The sequence below is a fragment of the Leucopleurus acutus genome, assembly GCF_964270905.1.
Source record: "Leucopleurus acutus genome assembly, chromosome: 12".
In the NCBI taxonomy this organism is placed as follows: Eukaryota; Metazoa; Chordata; class Mammalia; order Artiodactyla; family Delphinidae; genus Leucopleurus; species Leucopleurus acutus.
The window spans coordinates 14,721,241-14,741,105 of NC_139154.1; the positions used below are offsets into that span (position 1 = coordinate 14,721,241).

Consider the following 19,865-nt stretch of genomic DNA (forward strand, 5'->3'; position numbering starts at 1 on the left):
GTAAACATTTGACATTTAGATACGAAGCTAAAGTCAAAAGGCAAGGCCGCATGTAGAATTAGATTATCCTAAGGTCTCTAGATAGCTATGAATGGCATCCAAATTGTATCTTGGATTTTGCAGATAAGGATAAAGTAAATGGTAAGCAAAGGGTATGATCCTTAGGATATTCCTTGAAGGAAAAATATATTAATAAAAAATAACTGGATAGACTTCTATACTAAGGTCCTTGCCTGAAGCAAACTCAGTTCTGTCGTTTGACTGGTAGTATTGTGTATCAGCAAAAAAAAGGAAACCTTCAAATTAGGTCTACTCTGGGCAGCTTTTTCATTAGATTCAGTTAAACATTAACTACTTCTCTTTTGTGGAATTAAACTTCAGTTCTTTGTTTGTTCTTTCTCTTGTTTTCATTGCATTAAAAAAATACCTGAATACATTTTTATTATTAAAAGCATTTCAGATAATACAGGTAAATTACTCCCAGCACTTGCGCAGGTGCACGCACACACACAAGGTACGCACCCCAGGCTTCTCCCTGGAGGTGACCACTACTGCCCATTATCCTTCCAGACAGTTTTTATGCATTTGCTTAACAGTATAGGTATGTCGAGAAATGAAGTATATGGTTTTGTGAGTTGCAGTTATTTCAGATTTTTATGTGTGTTCTTTGGTTGTCTTTTCTTGTGTTTTCCTAGTATCAGTATTATGCTGGCTTTGTCAAATGAGTTGGGTATTTTCCTTTTTTCCTGTACCCTGAAAATACTTTATTTACAATTGAGATTCATTAGAATTATTTTGTTCTTTGAAGGTTTGGTAAGAACTTTCCTCTAAAATCATCTGGACTTTGGGGGATAATTTTCTGTTTTTTCAATTTTTTCCATGGTCATTGGTCTATTTAGGTTTTGTATTTCTTGAACCAATTTTAGTAATTCTGTGCCTTTTATTTAAATCAGACTTGCTAAAGATTTCTCTATTCATCTTTTTAAAAGGCCATCTTTTGGGTTTTATTTTTTTCTCTTGCATCAGTGTCTGCATCTATTTTTATGTTTAATTTTCTTTTCTAGCTTTTTTAGTTGAAAGCTTAGAGCATTTATGTCAGTCTTTCTTATTTTATTAAAAATATTTTTTAGTGCTGTCAATTTGCCTCTGAATTTAGCTTTGGTCATATCCTTCATGTTTGACTAGGTAATGTTTTGTATCAGAGTCAAGTCAGAAAAACAGAAACACAAGGTATCTCAATAGAAAGAATGGAATATGAAGGTTGGTTTCACAGTGTCTTAGATGAGTGTCCTTGAAGCAGACCCTTCAAGGAAGAAAGGGGAACAAAGAGAGGTTGGGGATATCAGAACCTAGCAGCTAGGAGAGACAAACCCTGGTGGAAGTGGGACTCCAACTCTAAGGAGGGCATACTACTAGCAATGCTGGTGCCACCGGAGCTGGAGGAGGGGCCCTGCAGGGCTGGGATTCAGACCTTGAGAAAATGATGCTAGCTAGCCGGTTGGTGCTTTTGCCTCTGAAGGAGCACAGTGAGGCGGAGTCTGTGAATGCCAGGGTAAAAAGGTAGAGGCTGGAACCAACTGCTGCTGCCACAGTGAAGGACCATTGCTGGGGTGATGAAAGCAAATGGGAAAGAGGCAGTCCCCTCTCTTCTCCAGCCCTGCAACCTCCCTCTAGTGCCCCATACTGGCCGAGCCCATCAGAGAACTGCTGTCAAAGCAGAAAGTGATTTATAGAATTCCAGCACATTTACAGAATTCTGCACAACAAAGCAGAGGATAAAAGGTGGGTTTAGAGCTAAGAGATCATAGCCTAATAACTGACATGTTCTCATTTTCGTTTCTAGTTTGAGATTTCCATTTTGAGTTCTTCTTTAATCCAAAAGTTATCTTAGAAGAGTATCTTTTATCTCCCAGATATGTAGTTGGTTTTGTTGGTGTTGGGTTTTGGGGGGTTCTTTTTTTGTTTTTTCTGGGTGTCAATTTTTAATTATACTGCATTGTGGTTGGTGAATGTTGAAATTTTCTTTCTGGTCTTAATGTCTGATCAGTCTTGGTGAATGTTCCAAAAGTGTTTGAAAAGGATACGTATTCTCTGTTGAACAGAAAATTCTACATGGGTATCTATTGCTCTCTGAAAGAAATATGCCAGAGTCTGTCACTGGCACTGTGATTTGTGATTGATAATTTCATTTTGTATTTCTGTCAACATTTACTTTCTACTTTTCAAAGTTACGTTGTTAGGTACTAAAGATTCATGACTTGCTTTGATTTTTCTTTTGTCTGATACTAATCTTGCCACACCTGGTTTGTTCTTACAATTTGTCTAGTAAATTTTTTTCTATTCCTTTATTTTTAAAGGTATGTCTCATGAATACATACAATTTAATTTCTCTAACCAAATCTGGAACTCCCTGCTTTTAAAAAAGTGCATTTAGCCCATATACATCTGTTGTAATAATTACGCATATGTTTAACTTTATCTCTGCTGTTTTATTTTGTAATTCAATTTACATGAATTGTTTTTTGGTTTATTTTCCCTCATCTCTTTATCCAGTTTTCTTTATTTCATAACGAAAGCATATAAATTGAAATCACAAAAGAAAGTGGTAAGTGTGAGTTCAAACATGGTATGCAAGTTATACATTCTTCTCGTGGTTACTTTTGTTTCAAGTCTTCCACTTGAATTCTAAAGTTTGTTCACTAGTAACTTTACGTTTTTGAATGGTTAACTTTCTGAGTTGTTATGCTTGTAAAAATGTCATCATTTCACCCTCCTGCTGGATTCATAGCTTGGCTGGGGGAAATTTCTAAGTTCACATGGTCTTCCCTGGGAAATTTGAAGTTACTCTTTCATATTCTTTCTCACATCTGGAATTGTTGATTTATTAAAGTCTCATGTCAGTCTAATTCTCATTCCTGTATAGGTAATCCTTTTTTTCCCTTCTGGAAGGATTTAAGATTTTCCTTTTATCCCTTTTTTTTTTGGTAACTGGCCATACCACGCAGCTTGCAGGCCCTTAGTTCCCCGACCAGGGATCGAACCCACGCCCCCTGCAGTGGAAGCATGGAGTCCTAACCACTGGACCACCAGGGAATTCCCTCCTTGGTTTTCTAAGTATGGGTCTTTTTTCATCCATCTTGCTTAGCTCTCTGAGGACCTTGCAGTCTGAACACTTGTTTCTTTGTTCAGTCCTTGGGAATTTTCTTCTACAACTGCTTTGAGTGTACGTTCTGCTTTGTTCTTTCTCTACTTTTTCTTCTAGAAATTCTATTACATGGATATTGGAATTCTTAAGTAATAGATGTATCCTCCACAACTCTTAACTTTTCTTTTATACTCTTCATTTCTTTGTTCTGTGGCACTGGGTTCTGGAAGGATTCCACAGCCAAATTTTCAGCGCACTGATTTATTCTTCAGCAGGGTCCATGCCACTGTTCTGCCTTTCTACTGATTCTTTTTCACAGCATTCGTTCTAGTTTTATGATGGCAATATTCTCTTATCACTCTGAAGATATTGACTACAGATTTGTTTGTTTTTTTAACATCTTTATTGGAGTATAATTGCTTTACAGTGGTGTGTTAGTTTCTGCTTTATAGCAAAGTGAATCAGCTACACATATACGTATATCCCCGTTATCTCCTCGCTTTTGCGTCTCCCTCCCACCCTCCCTATCCCACCCTCACCCTTAGGTGGTCACAAAGCACTGAGCTGATCTCCCTGTGCTATGCAGCTGCTTCCCACTAGCTATCTGTTTTACACTTGGTAGTATATATAAGTCCATGCCACTCTCTCACTTTGTCCCAGCTTACCCTCCCCCTCCCCGTGTCCCCAAGTCCATTCTCCACTTCTGCGTCTTTATTCCTGTCCTGACTACAGTACTCTTAAAATGTATTTCTCTTTGCTCCCTCAGCTGTTTGCTCCAGTGTTCATTCTTCTGGTTCTTGAGTTTTATGCCTCTTTCATGTAGTGTTGGTTTCCTCAAACATTAGTGATTCTTGACTGTGAGCTTACCCTTGTGTCTTTCCCGTCTCAGGAGAAGTAGGAGGTGCTGCCTGGCTGAGTGTGCCAGTGCCTGGGTTTCTGGGCATGTGGCTCTTCATATTCCTCCTGGTCCAGGTCACTGCGCTGCTCTTGGTACAAGGCAGAAGGGAACCAAACCAGGGAAGCCATTTTAAAGTTCCTTTTTAGTAGCCGCATAGCACAGGGAGATCAGCTCGGTGCTTTGTGACTGCCTGGAGGGGTGGGATAGGGAGGGTGGGAGGGAGGGAGACGCAAGCGGGAAGAGATATGGGAATATATGTATATATATAACTGATTCATTTTGTTGTGAAGCTGAAACTAACATACCATTGTAAAGCAATTATACTCCAATAAAGATGTTAAAAAAAAAAAATGCAATGTGGCATCCTGGTCTGAATCCTGGAAAAAAAAAAAAAAAAAAAGTTCCTTTTTGTGGGATTTAACCCTCTTTATCTTTATATACACCTGTGTGGATCCCCAGCACACACACATATACACCCATGACCCTTGCATACCTTTGCCATCCTTCATTCTTCCGTTAGGGTCAAGCGGAAATTCTGGTCACCATTCAGTGTTCACATTATTGTGAATGTGTAAGAAATACATGAATGGCTGATTACTCCAGGGTTGGGTTTGGTTTGGTTTTGGTTTTGCATAAAAATGGAGAACATATTTCTTACTTTCAACTATGATAAATATTTTTCTATTTGGTCTCTTAATTTAAAATGTAATGATCAGTGTCAAAATTCATCAAAACATGCTATTTAAACGGGTGCATTTTATATAAACTACTTCAATAAAATTCAATTTTCTTTTAATATAAAAAAATATTGACCAGACTGATTTCTGCATACCTTCTATGATAAATATTAGGAGAGAATAACAGCAAGACAGTAATAATTACCTCTGGGTATTTCTCTCTTCTCCAGGGTGTACATTCTAATGAAATAGGCGCCATTTTGTCCAGTATTCCTGAGGCTGAAAAGTTTGCTCAGTTCTGGATCTGCAAAGCCAAGTTGTTGGCAAGTAAAGGCACCTTTGATGTCATTGGGCTATATGAAGAGGCCATTAGAAATGGGGCCAGAGTAAGTATCTACCTTGAGTGGGTGACTTCTTAAAACTTCTCTTTAATACGACTTCTCTGTTGTTTGCAAAATGGCAGCTATGTAATGTAATGTTGAAGCTTCTAATTCACTTCATTAAGTTATATGCAAAATATGAAGTATGATATGTCCTTTATGAACATTTTAATTAAAATATTTATTTTGTAGAATATAGTGTTACATGTAAACCAATAGAATCACTTTCTTGTCAAGCGAATATGTCTCACTTTACACTCACTGTAGAAATAAGCACTTGTGAAAAGTAATAGCATAGAAAATTATAATGTAACATCAATAGCCAATACTAAGAAAGTCATACCTCACCTAAAGAACCTAAAAATATATTAAACCCAACGCATCAATGTCCATAAATCAATAATTCAGGGCTATTTTATGAAATAACTTTTAATCCTAAAACCTAGTAAAACCACTGTCTATATATAATTTTTTTTAATAAATTTTTCTTTATTTTTGGCTGTGTTGGCTTTTCGTTGCTGCACGTGGGCTTTTCCCTAGTTGCAGCGAGCAGGGGCTACTCTTCGTTGCGGTGCATGGGCTTCTCATTGCAGTGGTTTCTCTTGTTGCGGAGCATGGGCTCTAGGCGCGCGGGCTTTAGTAGTTGTGGCTCGCAGACTCTAAAACACAGGCTCTAGAGCACAGGCTCAGCAGTTGTGGTGCACGGGCTTAGTTGCTCCGTGGCATGTGGGGTCTTCCCGGGCCAGGGATCGAACCCTTGTCCCCTGCATTGGCAGGCAGATTCTTAACCACTGCACCACCAGGGAAGCCCTATATGTAATTTTTTTAACACAGACTGCATTAAATAGTTTCATAACTCTTTTCCCTATAATATCACTTTCCATGTCATCATATATTCTACCATACCTTTTCCATGATTGTTCAGAATCAGACTTGTCCATGGACATAGTTTAAATAAATAATTTGATAAGGTCTGTTCCATAAGGCCTGATTCCCTCCCCACTTCCCACTTCCCAGAGCAAACTGAGTATTTTGTTACCTTGATAGTTTCAGATAACATGCTTATATTACTATTTCTTGATTTTTCTCTCTTTAGACATGATTTGTAGACATCCAACTATACAGGATGAGGATCTAACCTTCTTTCTCACACACACCCACACAGATCCCCAACACACACACATAGACACCCCTATCACCCCTGCAGACTTTTACTGTCCTCCATATTTCCATTAGAGTCATATGGAAATTCTGGTCACTATTCAGTGTTCACATTGTTATTGACTATGTGAGAAATTTGCATTGAGCCATGTGGTATACACTGTGATTACTTTGCCTTTCAAGTATGGTTTCATGATTTTCCTGAAATTATTTTCTTGTTTTCCCTTTGCTTAGTTTTCTGAGTATTTATTATATAATTAATTCCCATACTCTTCTATAATTATCTAAATTTCTCCATACTTTCAAAACATTCGATATTCTGTTGATTTCTTTTTCTCAGAGACCTTTCTCCCAGACCCTTCTTAATCTGTTCCAGGCTCAACAGGTTGTTCTTTACCCCTGTCTTTATTGCCTGTCATTCTGGGATCTCCTTTCACTAAAACCTTCAGATTCCCGTTTCTTCCTGCATTGCCTGATTCTTCTCCAATACTTTTCTTCTCTCACCATTTTTTTTTTTTTTGGTGGGTAGGGGGTTGTTCTCTATTGTTCATTAAATGCTTTACTCAGATGCCAGTGAAACTGGGCTGTTTCAATAGAAGAGGTGGATTTTAAAAAGCTTGTTAAAAACTCTGGACACAGATGAGGCTTTACCATAGGGTGATTTGGCTGAGTGAGTTGACTGAAGAACCCTCAATATCAGTGTCTTCAGGTCTTCCTCCTAAGACTGGTTATATTCTCTGAAGAAGCCTCATCCAGTCTTCTTCCCAGGAACTAGAAGCCAGGCTACCAGGTGTTATGGGGGAGGAGAGAGCTGGGTGTCTCAACCTTCAGCGTGGAAACTTTCATTTATCCCTTTTTTCAGTAGGCACTCCCACCCTCAATCTTGCATGATATCCCCCAGAGACTTGGAGGATACATGCCCAGTGTCCTGTTTGGATGAAGGTGGGAGGGGCACAGTCACCGGGCTGCATGGAGTTTAGGGATGCAGGGTGGATTTGGACGTCTGACCGTATTTATTTATTTACTTGCTTACTTCCCAAGCCACGCAGCTTGCGGGATCATCGTTCCCCAGCCAGGGATTGAACCAGGGCCGTGGCCCTGAAAGCCAAGTCCTAACCACTGGACCTCCAGGGAATTCCCAGGTCTGACTGCTTTTTGACAGATGCTCAAGAGCCCTCCTGATTTTGACCCCTCCATCCATTCCTCGGCCTTTCAGGGGCTCTGGGGTCAAATCAGGTTCTTTCTTAGCCACACTGCCAGCTTAGAATTTGGCTCTTTCAAGTTGGTCAAACTGCTTACCTCTTCCTTCCACATTCGAGCTTCCCAAGTCTTGTTGCTGTTTCTTCTATTCCCTGTGGTTACTGCCTCCTTTTTAATCCCTTTAGTATAATTTCAGTAGAGTTTCAAGAGTGATTAGAAATAAATGTGTAAAAAAAAAAGAAATGTGTACTCAATGCATCGTCTTTAGCTAGAAGCCTGTGAAAATATAAAATACACTTGATGAGTGTTTTATATAATTAAGACCTTTTGCAGTATATTCTGTACATTTATTCCCATTTCTTAAGTTTACAGCCTTTTAGATTTTGTAAAAATGTATAGATAGCTTTGCTTTTATGCTCTGTTGTCAGTTTGTATCTGTTATTTACTTGATACAGAGTCCCAGGTCAGGAAGACCAGGCTCCAAATATCATGTTCCTATGAGAACGTACAACTCATTTATGATGTTCTGCTTCATGGCCTGGTTAACATGCTTTAAAAAGGATGGCTATCTCAGATAATTTTATCAGAAAATTACTATTCTATAATAGGTTTTTTTTATTGTTTTTTACGTTATTTTACCAAATAAAAGAAGAAAGGGAAGGCTGGGGGGAAATTGCCCAGAATGCCAACTAAAGGTTATATTTAGATGATGGGATTATGGGTGGTTTTCCTTTTCAAATTTGACCTATTGTTCAGTTTTCTGTAATAAGATATATGACTTTTGGGCTTCCCTGATGGCGCAGTGGTTAAGAATCCGCCTGCCAATGCAGGGGACACGGTTCGAGCCGTGGTCCAGGAAGATCCCACATGCTGTGGAGCAACGAAGTCTGTGCGCCACAATTGCTGAGCCTGCGCTCTAGAGCATGTGCGCCACAACTACTGAAGCCCGTGCACCTAGAGCCCGTGCTCCGCAACAAGAGAAGCCACCGCAATGAGAAGCCCACACACCGCCATGAAGAGTAGCCCCTGCTTGCCACAAGTAGAGAAAGCCCACGCACAGCAACAAAGACCCAATGCAGCCAAAAATAAAAAAGATATATGACTTTTATAATAAAAACAAAAATTCAGTTAAGACAACACTAAAAACATATGCCAAATTTTCTCTATGGCTCGCTTTACATCTTTGGATCAGAATCTTTATGTGGGAACACATCTTCAGTGGGATTATATAAGTCAGCAAGAAAATTGATTTAGAGAAATTTTATTATAGACAACTTTCCATAAATACATCTCTTCATTAAAGTCAAGCATGCCAAAAACAAGATGGCGGCGGCCACATGAGCAAACCCCCCACCCCACCCAGGTCTCTGCTGTCGTGGTCATTGCCACCACCCACGCCGCCAGCCCCTCCCGGCATTCCTCGTGCTCGCATATAGCGCGCCAGCCTCGCACCAACCAAAAAGTGTCACCTCGGAGCACGGGACCCACCACCCCGGAGAAGCCCAAGCCTACGTGTCAGAAGCCGGCACTCCCCCCAGTCGCACACCTCGCTCTCGCCCTGCGTGGCACACGTCAGTGGGGCGAGGAGCAGTCGCTCCGCAAGATGCACGCTGCTTACCTGGCAATTAAGTAAAAAGGCCAAAGAGGCAGCTACCGCCAAGAAGCCGAGAGACTGGAAAGGGCACCGCGCGGGAAGACTCCTGATAAAGCCCTCCTGAAGCCAGTTTCTCGAATTCCCCACCAGTAGGCCGTCTGAGGTGCCTTCTGCAGAAGAGGTTGCTTCAGTCTACAGGAGTAAATCCCAATCCAACAGAACGATTATTTGCTGTCGCTCAGAGTTGCTGAACCCTTGATCCCCAGAAAGGACTTCCACAATACATCAATGCACTTATCCAAAGCAAAGAGTGTCTGAGCCCACTCCCCATGGTTGGTTCTTGTTCAGCCTTCTGAGTGTGTGAGCTACCTTTCCAATGAATGGATTTGACAGACTTTTCGTTTCTGAACTCGCCAGCAAGAAAGAATGGGGGCTTCCCTGGTGGTGCAGTGGTTGAGAGTCCGCCTGCCGATGCTGAGGACACGGGTTCGTGCCCCGGTCCGGGAGGATCCCGCGTGCCGCGGAGCGGCTGGGCCCGTGAGCCGTGGCCGCTGAGCCTGCATGTCCAGAGCCTGTGCTCCGCAACGGGAGGGACCACAGCAGTGAGAGGCCCGCGTACCGCAAAAAAAAAAAAAAAAAAAAAGAAGGAATGGGTTAGTTTGCCCTCAGAGACTCTAAATATGTCATCCATAGAATGGACTTGTCCAGCCTGCTAAGGGTCAGCACCCCAAACACAGACTAGATTTAACTTTTGGACTACAGTGTAGTATGCTTCCACAAAATGGACTTGTCCGGCTTTTGCCATATCCAGACTTCTATGCCCAGGATGGACGTGAAGAGATTTCACATTGTCCACATACGTACTAGTCTTAGCCCTCTGAGAATGTGAGCCCCCGTGCAAAAATAAGAGGTACCTATTTACCTCTCAAAGTGTCGGAGGTCTGATCATATTTCACATTCATGACACATCGTCATGGTTGTTCTATGCAAAGCCTCTCATTTTATTTATTCTTTTATTCCTGTAGCCAACTATCATTCTCTTCCTCCCACAGTTAACTTTATTGAGTTTAATGTGTATCTCTTGGTGTGATTTCATATAAAATCTGCAATTTTGTGTAAAAAAAAAAAAGCATGCCAGCATTTAGCCAACATTTTCTTTGTTCCTTTATTTTTCCCATAAAGCTAAAACTGAAACCTTTTAAATGTTATTTATAGTTAGACAAGAGATAAAAAGGGAAATGTTTTTGTTATAAAAAGTCTATTTGATGTTGAACAACATCGTAAGTTCCTTAGATCACTTTTTTCCATGAATGTTTTTACTACTGTTCATGTATTTTCTTCCTTCCAGCCAATACAAGAGTTGCGGAAAGTTGTCCTTAATATTTTGCAAGACCCAGACAGAACCACAGAAGGTACTACTATTTTGTATTTAAATTCATTCCCTCCAGCCACTCAAGTAGAAGTCATTGAGGAACACATAGCGGGTAAAAAAAGAATTGTAATTGTAAGTCCCCCGAAATGCCTCTTGCTTCTTGGTTTCCATGGCCTGCCCTTTTGGCCTTCATCATCAGCTGATTCATTTCTATTCTATTATTACAAGTAAATATACTGCTCAACACCAAACAAAGGTTTCCACCAGAGCAGCCTAGACTAGGGTGTCTTGCTTCCCTGGAGAGAAGGTGAGAGGAGAAGGCAAGTGACTCTTTTTTTTTTTTTTTTTTTTTTTTTTTTTGCGGTACGCGGACCTCTCACTGTTGTGGCCTCTCCCGTTGCGGAGCACAGGCTCAGCAGCCATGGCTCACGGGCCCAGCCGCTCCGCGGCATGTGGGATCTTCCCGGACCGGGGCACGAACCCGCGTCCCCTGTATCGACAGGCGGACTCTCAACCACTGTGCCACCAGGGAAGCCCAGCAAGTGACTCTTTACCAGAAGAGACTGAGGCAAATGGGAGAGGTGCTTTGGTTTAAGTTACATGTTTCATCATAACAAGCCCACCAACACGTATACATCCAAATTCATGTTATACCTTTAAATCATACCCATCTCAGGAATCATTTCACTTAATTCACCATTACTGTCATTGGCCAGAACCTTTAGAGAACTCTTCTATGAAAAATGTGCCAAATACAGTGAGTGACACGTTAATTATAATATTTGTTATATGAATGGAAAAAAAAAGCTACCTTGAGAAAATAAAATGGGTTATTTTTATAATCTTAGAAGGTGACAAATCTTTTTCCTTTAAGTGTAGGTTTAGGGAATTGCCTGGCGGTCCAGTGGGTAAGGCTCTGCGCTCTCACTGCCAAGGGCCTGGGTTCAATCCCTGGTCGGAGAACTAAGATCCCATGCGTGCCACGTAGCCAAAAAAAAAAAACAAAGGGGTAGATTGGCCTTTGGGGAACAATCACGTCATGAGGAATTATAGCCAACTAACCCATTACTTTTGGGAATAAGGTTGTAGAGTACCTTTACTCAGTGGTCCTCTTGCTGAGAATGATGCTACAATTCAGGTATTTGTTTATAATGTGTGGCAGTGTTCTTCAAAGGGATAAAAAGAGGAGACAGGAATCCATGCCTTTCCCACCTCTTGGCCCCTGTTGGCCTCTCTTGGGGTCTCAGCCTCCAGCCACAGTATCTGTCTGTCTCAGCCTGATTTCCTTCCCTTAATTTTGGTTGTTATGGTTGGGCTATCATGCCAATTGTGTCAACACAAGACATTTTTTCACCTACTGTCCAAGGTGATAGCCATGTGGTCACACCTGGGTAGGGAGGGATCAGAAGGTCAAGTGAATTAACTCTAATGAGTCAGGAAAATTGATCCAAGGTATGATGTAAGGGTAAGAAGAGGCCAATGATTAGTCACTAAGGGAGCTCCCTTGAGAGTGAATAAGAGATTGGGGATGTGTTCACAACGTTGAAAGGGTAGCCGGGATCCATTCTCACAGGCCCCAAGGCTGCCTGGAGGGCTGGTTAGGAGGATGGCCTGATGCAGCAGGAAAAACTAGTTGTAGGTCCCACTCCAAATCAATTACTCTTTATTGAGTATATGGAATCCATAAGGATCACTGAGAAACCATTGTAGATAACTGCTGTTTCATTTTATTGATTTTTTAGCTTCAGTATTAAATTGCTAAATCTTTTTTTTTGACCTTGTATACACAGGAATTACCTCTGACTCCTTAGCTGCTGAAACTAATATAACATCAATAGAAATGCTGGCCAAGAAGATGGAGTCTGGGACGTCTTGTCTTTCTCCAAAAGAGAGGGAACAGGTTTCAGCAACACCCCAAATAACCAAGTCAGAACAGGATAATCATCCTGGTATCAAATTACAGATCGCCCCGATCCCTAGGTAAGCAAACTCTAAAGCAGGCTTGTGTTCGCAGGTCTAATTCAAGTCCAATTCTCAATTTCTCCTCCCCAGATCCAGGATACCATCAGATTAGTGATACCTTCTGCCTCACACGAGGACCAGGGGGTCTAATCCATCTTTGGTGTTAAGGGAAGGAGCTGAGGGTGAGGGGAGGGTTGGAACCAGTGCCAGGAAGATCTGTGTCCTTTCTCAGTACACACGCCATCCCCCCTCACACCACCCCCAAGGAGACCTGACCTGCAATGAGGAAGGAGCTGCCAGAGTCAGGAGGGCTGCTGGAGTGGAGTCACCCCTCCCTCCTGGCATTGGTCCTCCCTCTTCACCCTCATTTGTGCTGCACTTGCAGATCCCACCCACCTTTCCAGCCAGTCCTGGGGGGCAGGAGCAAACTGCCAAGCAGGCAGCCTCTGGAGCTGTGGGAAGGAGGGAGCTGTGAACAGCCCTGTGAGAACAGGGAGGCGGCAGGCACATGCTAGTTAGAGACCGCGCACAGTATCAGGAGTGTTTGGTTTTGAGACAAGTGTAAGTTTAAGAATCCATGGTAATTTAAGGAACTGTGTCAGGGTATCGATGTCATTTTCTAAAACATTAGTGTAACATCAGTCTCTGTTCGTGCTCTTGAAAGGAAAATTCCAAACAAAAGCACCAAGACCACAGTTCTGTATCTTCGTTCTCTGGAAAGCACAGCTGGGCCTCTTCCAGTCTAAACTCCTGTCTCAGACCTGTCATTTCCCCACCGTAGTCAGCTCGTGGGTGGATGAAAGCAGGCAGCTGACGTGAAGACCACCTCTTACTGTCTCCGGAATTGATGATGGGCGTTTTCAGCAGACTGGCCACGAGTTTTGTGAGGCTAATGTAATCAGTGGTTTTGTGATGTGTGACCAGGATTCACTGCCTGGAAAGGTCTCTGCAACGTACCCTCCAGGCTGCCTGTGATTGGAATGCATTCAGGTTTACCAGGAAGATGCCTGATTTGTTCCAGTTTCAATTTGTGGTTTGGTCCACCATCTTAAAAGATGTTTTTTGAATAATTTACTGTCAAAGCTAGAAAGAATCTTAGAATTCATTAGTCCAGCCTCATTTGGTGTTAGGCCCAATTTCATCAAAACGTGTCAGCTCTTTGAAAGTTTATGGAATAAACAAACACCAACTGCCAAGTAGCTGACTTCAAATAAAAGCACACTTAACAATTCACTCAATGAAATCCCTGTGCTGACACCATCTGAGAGCAGATGGACACCACCCAGTTCATTCTGACAATGAGGGCAAGTCCACCTTAGGACGAGAGCTGCTATAGACATTTCTCTTGTGTTTTATTAGGGAATAAGAAAAAAATAAAGACTAACAAGTAGAATTTTGAAAGAAGTTAGAAGGTTTTGAATGCATCTCTTTCTGTCTCTCAGAATAAACGGAATGCCGGAAGTGCAAGACATGAAGCTTATCACTCCTGTACGGCGTTCAGCCAGGATCGAGCGAGCAGTGTCCCGCTACCCGGAAATGCTGCAGGAACATGACCTAGTGGTGGCTTCTCTCAACGAACTGTTAGAACTGGAAGAGACAGAGTGTTTTATATTCCGCAAAAATGAGGCTTTGCCGGTAACATTAGGGTTTCAAGTCCTTGAGTCGTAATTTCTTGATTTTTTTTTAAAAAAGACATTTCAGAGCCTCCACAAGACAAGAAATGCACTTACCTGGGTGGCCTGGGAGAAACTGTAATAGAGGGGCATCGTGCATGCAGACTGTGGGCCCCAGGGCCTGGGAAGTAATTCCCTGGGCTTCCTCTCAGATTTTACACCCCCATGGGAAAGTCTGGTTATTTAAGACTGTAGTTTGCCCCAGCTTTACAGCACACATAAATTTCAAACTTTGAAAATTAACTTACCCCACAAGTATGGTAACAATTTGAATTTTATTGACCTACCTTAATCCCAACATAGTTATTTTTTATATCAGGAGGTCAGTTCCACAATATGATAGACTTTCCTTCCTGCATCCACCTTAGCAGAGAGGGCAAGTCCTTCCAGCATGGAAGATCTGAGCGTAGAAACTAGCCTTCCCCGCTAAGTGGGACGTGATAGACCATCTGGTCAGATCCTCTCATTCTGCAGCTGAGTTTATGCTGGCTGTGCCTTTCGCTCAGAGATCACAGATGACTTTTATGTGTGATCTTTGACTTCTGTCACAGATCCTTGGAGATGAGAGGTAATTCACATCCTTTCTGGGCCTGGCCTCCTTAATGATACACAATCCTGCACTGGGGTGGTCATCTAGCTTTTTATATTCAAACCTAATTTTGCATTTGTTATTGAGAAATGCTTCAAATAAAAACAAAAGGGAGCAGCAGACAGGGGCGGGGAAAGGACCCTTGCCTCTTCAGTTCTTTGCTCTGCTAGGGGACACCTGGCCTGAGAAGACATCTGAGCCCCAGAGACTATCATCGGTCGCCTTTCCTTCCTCCTGGGCAACTGCTTGTGGAAAGGTACAATCAGAATCGTTGTGTAAATATAATGTATAGGAAAACCTAGTCAATGTATTTGAGATTTTAGTTTTCTTAACACTTATGTATCATCTAAAAAACAATTGACTTTTATTCATTCCTGCTTATTCATTTATCATATTTATTACAGAAAACAGTGCTGGTGGCTTGGCCTAGAGAATTAGGGGTTTGTCTGGGGAACGCCAATAGGCTATCCCAAGAGGCCTCACAGGGAACACCCACTACCCCGGAGAACTCACCTTCCTGTGGATTTTTCCACTGTGAGGGAAGCAGACCCATCTCTCCAAGTCTGATTTATAAAAACGAGGTTCGTACAGCTGAGGTATAAACCCATAATGCTCATAGACTAACTTTGGATGAGAAATAGATTGTCACCACAACCAAAATGCAGGAATCCACACAGCTAGGCGTTCCCTTCCCTTTAGACAGACTCACTTTACCTCTAAAGCCAAATCATGCCCGAGGGGTTGCTTAGAAGTCCTGGCAGCTGAAAATGGGACTTGGGGAAATCAAATATTAAAATCACGAGACAGAAAGAGCCTGAAGCACGTCCCTCCTTGTTGGGAACGCCCTTGCCTCAGACCTCAGGCCCTCCAGCTCACGTCCACGGACCAGTCCTCTGACTGGGCCTGCACTGCTGTCCTTTGTGCATTACCTGTTCTTTGGCTTCAAACGGTTCATCCTTGCCGCCTAATGCCCATCCCCCCACCCAGACTGGGAATCAGCTGTCTATGGTGATGTTTCGTCTCTCTCTCCTCAGAACATCGTCTCAGTGTTACAGCCCAGTTCTCAAAAGAACACCTTCACTATTGCCAGTTCCCAGCAGGACTTCTCACAGTACCACCCTGGGTACTAACAATGTCGGCTGAACCACTGGCATTGAATAACGTGTAGATTTCAAACTGACAAATTGGAGGTTTTAAACAGCCTGATTGGACTAGGTAGCATCTTCAGGATATAAAAGGATGTGGAAGTGATGGGGATGGTATAGCAACTACAGAAAACTGCACCATGATTCCGGAGCTCTTTGTAGATTCTTAGTAACCCTCTTGTTTAGTAAATAGCTGTTCCTAGATACCCGGAGCAGGAGGGAGGGAGAGAGGGAAGGTAAGAAGCAGGCCCTTAATCACTTGGGAGGAAGATTCATAGGGAACTGCAGGGGAGATACGGGCCTCGGCAGAAATTAAGTCTAACGTCCAACTTCTTAGAAGGGGGGAGTGTTAAAGGAAGATAAATAAGGATGGTTATATACTGGCATCCTGGTGCAGAATGACCATGACCCAGAAGACGAGGAGAGGAGGAGGCATGACAGTTCACATTTATGACTGTTTACTAGGTACAGGTACTCATGCTATAAAAGACATCTGTTGTGCCTGCTTGGCGTGTAGTCCTTCTTCTAATAAGAGTGCCCTAATTTCCTTAGGACCACCTCTTTCCCGCTCACAATCTGTCGCTTAACAGGAACGGACTCCACCCACATGAGCATGTGGCCCAGGCTAGGCCAACCAGAGCCCAGTATCCTGGCCAGCGGCATTGATTGGACGATGGGGTTCCTTCTCACTCAAAACCAGTGAGACTCGTTTCCCAGACTTTTGTTGGAGAGACTCTTTTCCTGGTAGAGTTGCTGCAAAGAGGATGGAAACCTGTAAACCTTCTTATAACCATGGAGAAAAAAACCTCCTAGAGAATGGCACCAACACGATAAGCCTGAGAGCTGGAGAGTAAGCTTACATCCAGTGACATCATTTGATCCCTGGCTAAAGCCTGGAGCTGGCCAAGCCCTGTACTTTTCAGTGATGTGAGACAATTGATTCCCTTATTCTTAAGCCAGTTTCATTTAGGTTTCTGTCAGGTGCTAGGGAAAAATCCTGACTAGTACACATATATACAGTAGTAGAGGAAACTCCTATTTCATGTTTGCTCTGGCCGCCTTCCAGGCATATTGTCTCACTACATTCTCACAGTAGCCCTGTGGCATAGGTATGGAAACAAAGTGAGACAGTAAATGACAGGCAGGACTGAAGTTTCAAACTCAGAGCTGCCTGGCTCCAAGTGCAGAGCTTTTAACTCCTGTCTCTAAAGTATGGAAATGAGAACTAGGACGGTGACAAGGAAAGAGCAAATCTGAGAAAGACATTCTTGAACGGTTCCCCACTTACCAAATGAGAATCACTGTGATAGCCAGAGTGCTGTCATTTATCCTCCAGATGAGGGGATCGATCACATCTTTACCACAAGAGCACCGCCCCAGGGATGGTGCTTCTCGTCATTTCTGCCTGCTCGGGACTGGGTGCCGGAACTCAGACACCGATTCAGCCGGTGTGACTAGTCACAACTAGAAATGCATCTCTCTCCCATCAGCAACCCTGGTGAAACAGCCAATGCTCAGCTGTGCCAGGCCCACAGCACATCTGTCTCGGGGCTCTGCCATCCCCAGGGTGCAGCCTCACCCATGTGGACAAGCGTGGCTCCCAAGCAGTTTCACATGGCAGCCAGTGGGAACGGGGAAGAGAGGGGGCGGAAAGCACACCCTCTCCTTTTAAGGTCACGACCTGGAAGCTGGATGCATTATTTCTGCTTAGGGTGAGAGGGACCACAGCTTGCTCACGTGTCCCCACTCACCTTCAAAGAAGGCTAGGAAACGTCTTCTGGGTGGCCACATGCCCAACTAAAACTTCTTCCAGAAACGGGATATGACTATCGGTGTCTACCACAGTCTTAGGAGTAATGGAGTACATCTCTAAGGTGCAGATAAATGAGGACAGAGGTGACACAGGATTAAAAATATATATACTGCATCAAATGAACAACCCCGAGCTAGAAATATCTCCCACCCTACCCTGCCTCAGATGAGTTCCTAAGAGTTGAGGAGGGTTCTAATCCAAAGTTGTATAGCCCTTCCCCACTTCCTCTCGTCCGTCTCATGATAGGTCTTTAGCCCCACCCTTTCCCCTGCAGTTCTACAAGCTGACCCAGAGTAATAATAAATCAGGTTACACGGTTCACTCAATAAAACATACAGGACACTGGAAGCCAGAGATATAATGATGACCCAAACGACCTGTCACTAAGGAGCCTCAAGTCCGGAGGGGACACATGTTAAAGAATCACAAGTGTCAAAGTGTGATGATCCTGGGCTTCCCTGGTGGCGCAGTGGTTGAGGGTCCGCCTGCCGATGCAGGGAACACGGGTTCGTGCCCCGGTCCGGGAAGATCCCACGTGCTGCGGAGCGGCTGGGCCCGTGGGCCATGGCCGCTGAGCCTGCGCGTCCGGAGCCTGTGCTCCGCAAGGGGAGGGGCCACAGCAGTGAGAGGCCCGCGTACGGGGGTGGGGGGGGGGGGGGAGTGTGATGATTCTGAGAAAGAGGTCCCAGGGGGAGGGACTAAGAGAAGGAACTGATCCAGTCAGGGAGGTGGGGAGGCCCCCCGAGATGTGAGGTGGGGGGCAGAGATGGGGGTGCTTCAGGCAGAAGGAAAAACACGGGAAGGGCCCTTTGGCCACCTCTTCCTTTTGCAGGTCTCTCTCCCCTCCCTGTCCCTTCCCCCCTTCCCCTCTCCCTCTCCCTCACTCTCTTCCTCACACCCCTTAGGGGTCTGCTGCCAGGCCGATTACCCCCAGGCCCTTCTGCATTCTCTCCACCCTGGGAGGGAATTCTAAGGGTTCAGTTTTGTAGCATTACAAAATACTTTTTGTAATACTACTGTATTTCAGCACCTTTCCAGAAAAGCATGGACCCTAGGGTCTGAGCAGTTTTCCCAGTAAAATACTATCGTCTACCTCTTGAATAAAAATCTAGTGTTTAAAGACAAAAAGCCAGGGATACCCGGTTCTTGCCTGGAGAACCTACCCCTGCAGGACTCTGAGGCCCAAAAGTCAACCCAGGAAGAAGAGTGAAAGGCCTGGAAACTTCTGAAATAAACAGAGATTTAAAAAAATGACTGTGAACTCTCTGAGCACGCAGCCTGTTGTCCCTTATTTATCCTCAGATATTCCAAATGTTTCCCTTGTTTATCCACAGAAAATAAAACTAGTGAACTGTGCCACAGACCAATTTCTTCAAGAGTTTGTTTTGTCATTTCAAACATGTAAATATATTCCTTCTAAGCCTGCAATATTAATGCCAGACGATACACTAACATGAAAAGTGGACTCAAATTAATGACAGAACAAGAAAGGCCAGGGCTTAACACCACGGAGGAGCTCCGACTAAAATAAAGAATCAAGTTTTTAAATCATGAGTAGGACTTACAGTTTTTAATGCATGTATACATCAAGTTCAAAGATGTCTGGGCATCTCGCTGTCTTTCATAGTGACCTGGAAAGAACATTAATGAGGTCATCTATAGCCGATTAGGTATTATTGTTACTAGTAACGGAATCAAAAGTGCACAGAAATATTTTTATTTATTTTTTGATGTGGACCATTTTTTTTAAGTCTTTATTGAATTTGTTACACTATTGCTACTATTTTATGTTTTGGTTTTTTGGCCGCAAGGCATGTGGGATCATAGCTCCCCGACCAGGGATCGAACCCACACCCCCTGCATTGGAAATGCGGGGTCTTAACCACTGGACTGCCAGGGAAGTCCCGGAAATACTATTTTTAAAAAGAAATGGATAGAAATAAAATTGGATGTGAAATGATACACTCAGGGGAACTGGGCAAAATAATTCCACTTGTTACACACAAATGGCCCAGAGGCCAGGGAGGGTTGCCTTCCAGGATGAGAGCAAGACACCTTCCTCCTACCTAAAAGAAGTGCTCTTGGGCTCCAAATCTGTTACATTTAGGAGACTTCAATATGGTTGCTTTTTCTCTCTTCCATATTTTTCCCGTTATCTGAAAAATATTTCAAGTGGAAGACGACCGTGATGCCGGCCTGTGTCCTGGATTCAGTCTGCCTCCGTGCAGCCCTCCTGGTCCTTGCCTCTCTCTTTGC

At 43.3% G+C, this 19,865-nt stretch overlaps 1 protein-coding gene across 1 annotated transcript in view; it reads left to right on the top strand.

Annotated features, from left to right (window-relative positions):
• The window catches only part of CKAP2L (cytoskeleton associated protein 2 like), a 30,204-nt gene extending 15,931 nt beyond the window's left edge, over nt 1-14,273 (top strand). Inside the window, exons 6-9 of the mRNA XM_082851962.1 lie at nt 4,951-5,106; nt 10,404-10,467; nt 12,218-12,407; nt 13,832-14,273. Coding sequence (XP_082708088.1) covers nt 4,951-5,106; nt 10,404-10,467; nt 12,218-12,407; nt 13,832-14,057 — 636 coding nt within the window. The 3' untranslated portion in view covers nt 14,058-14,273. The remainder of the gene's footprint in view (nt 1-4,950; nt 5,107-10,403; nt 10,468-12,217; nt 12,408-13,831) is intronic.
• Nucleotides 14,274-19,865: the final 5,592 nt, after the last annotated feature.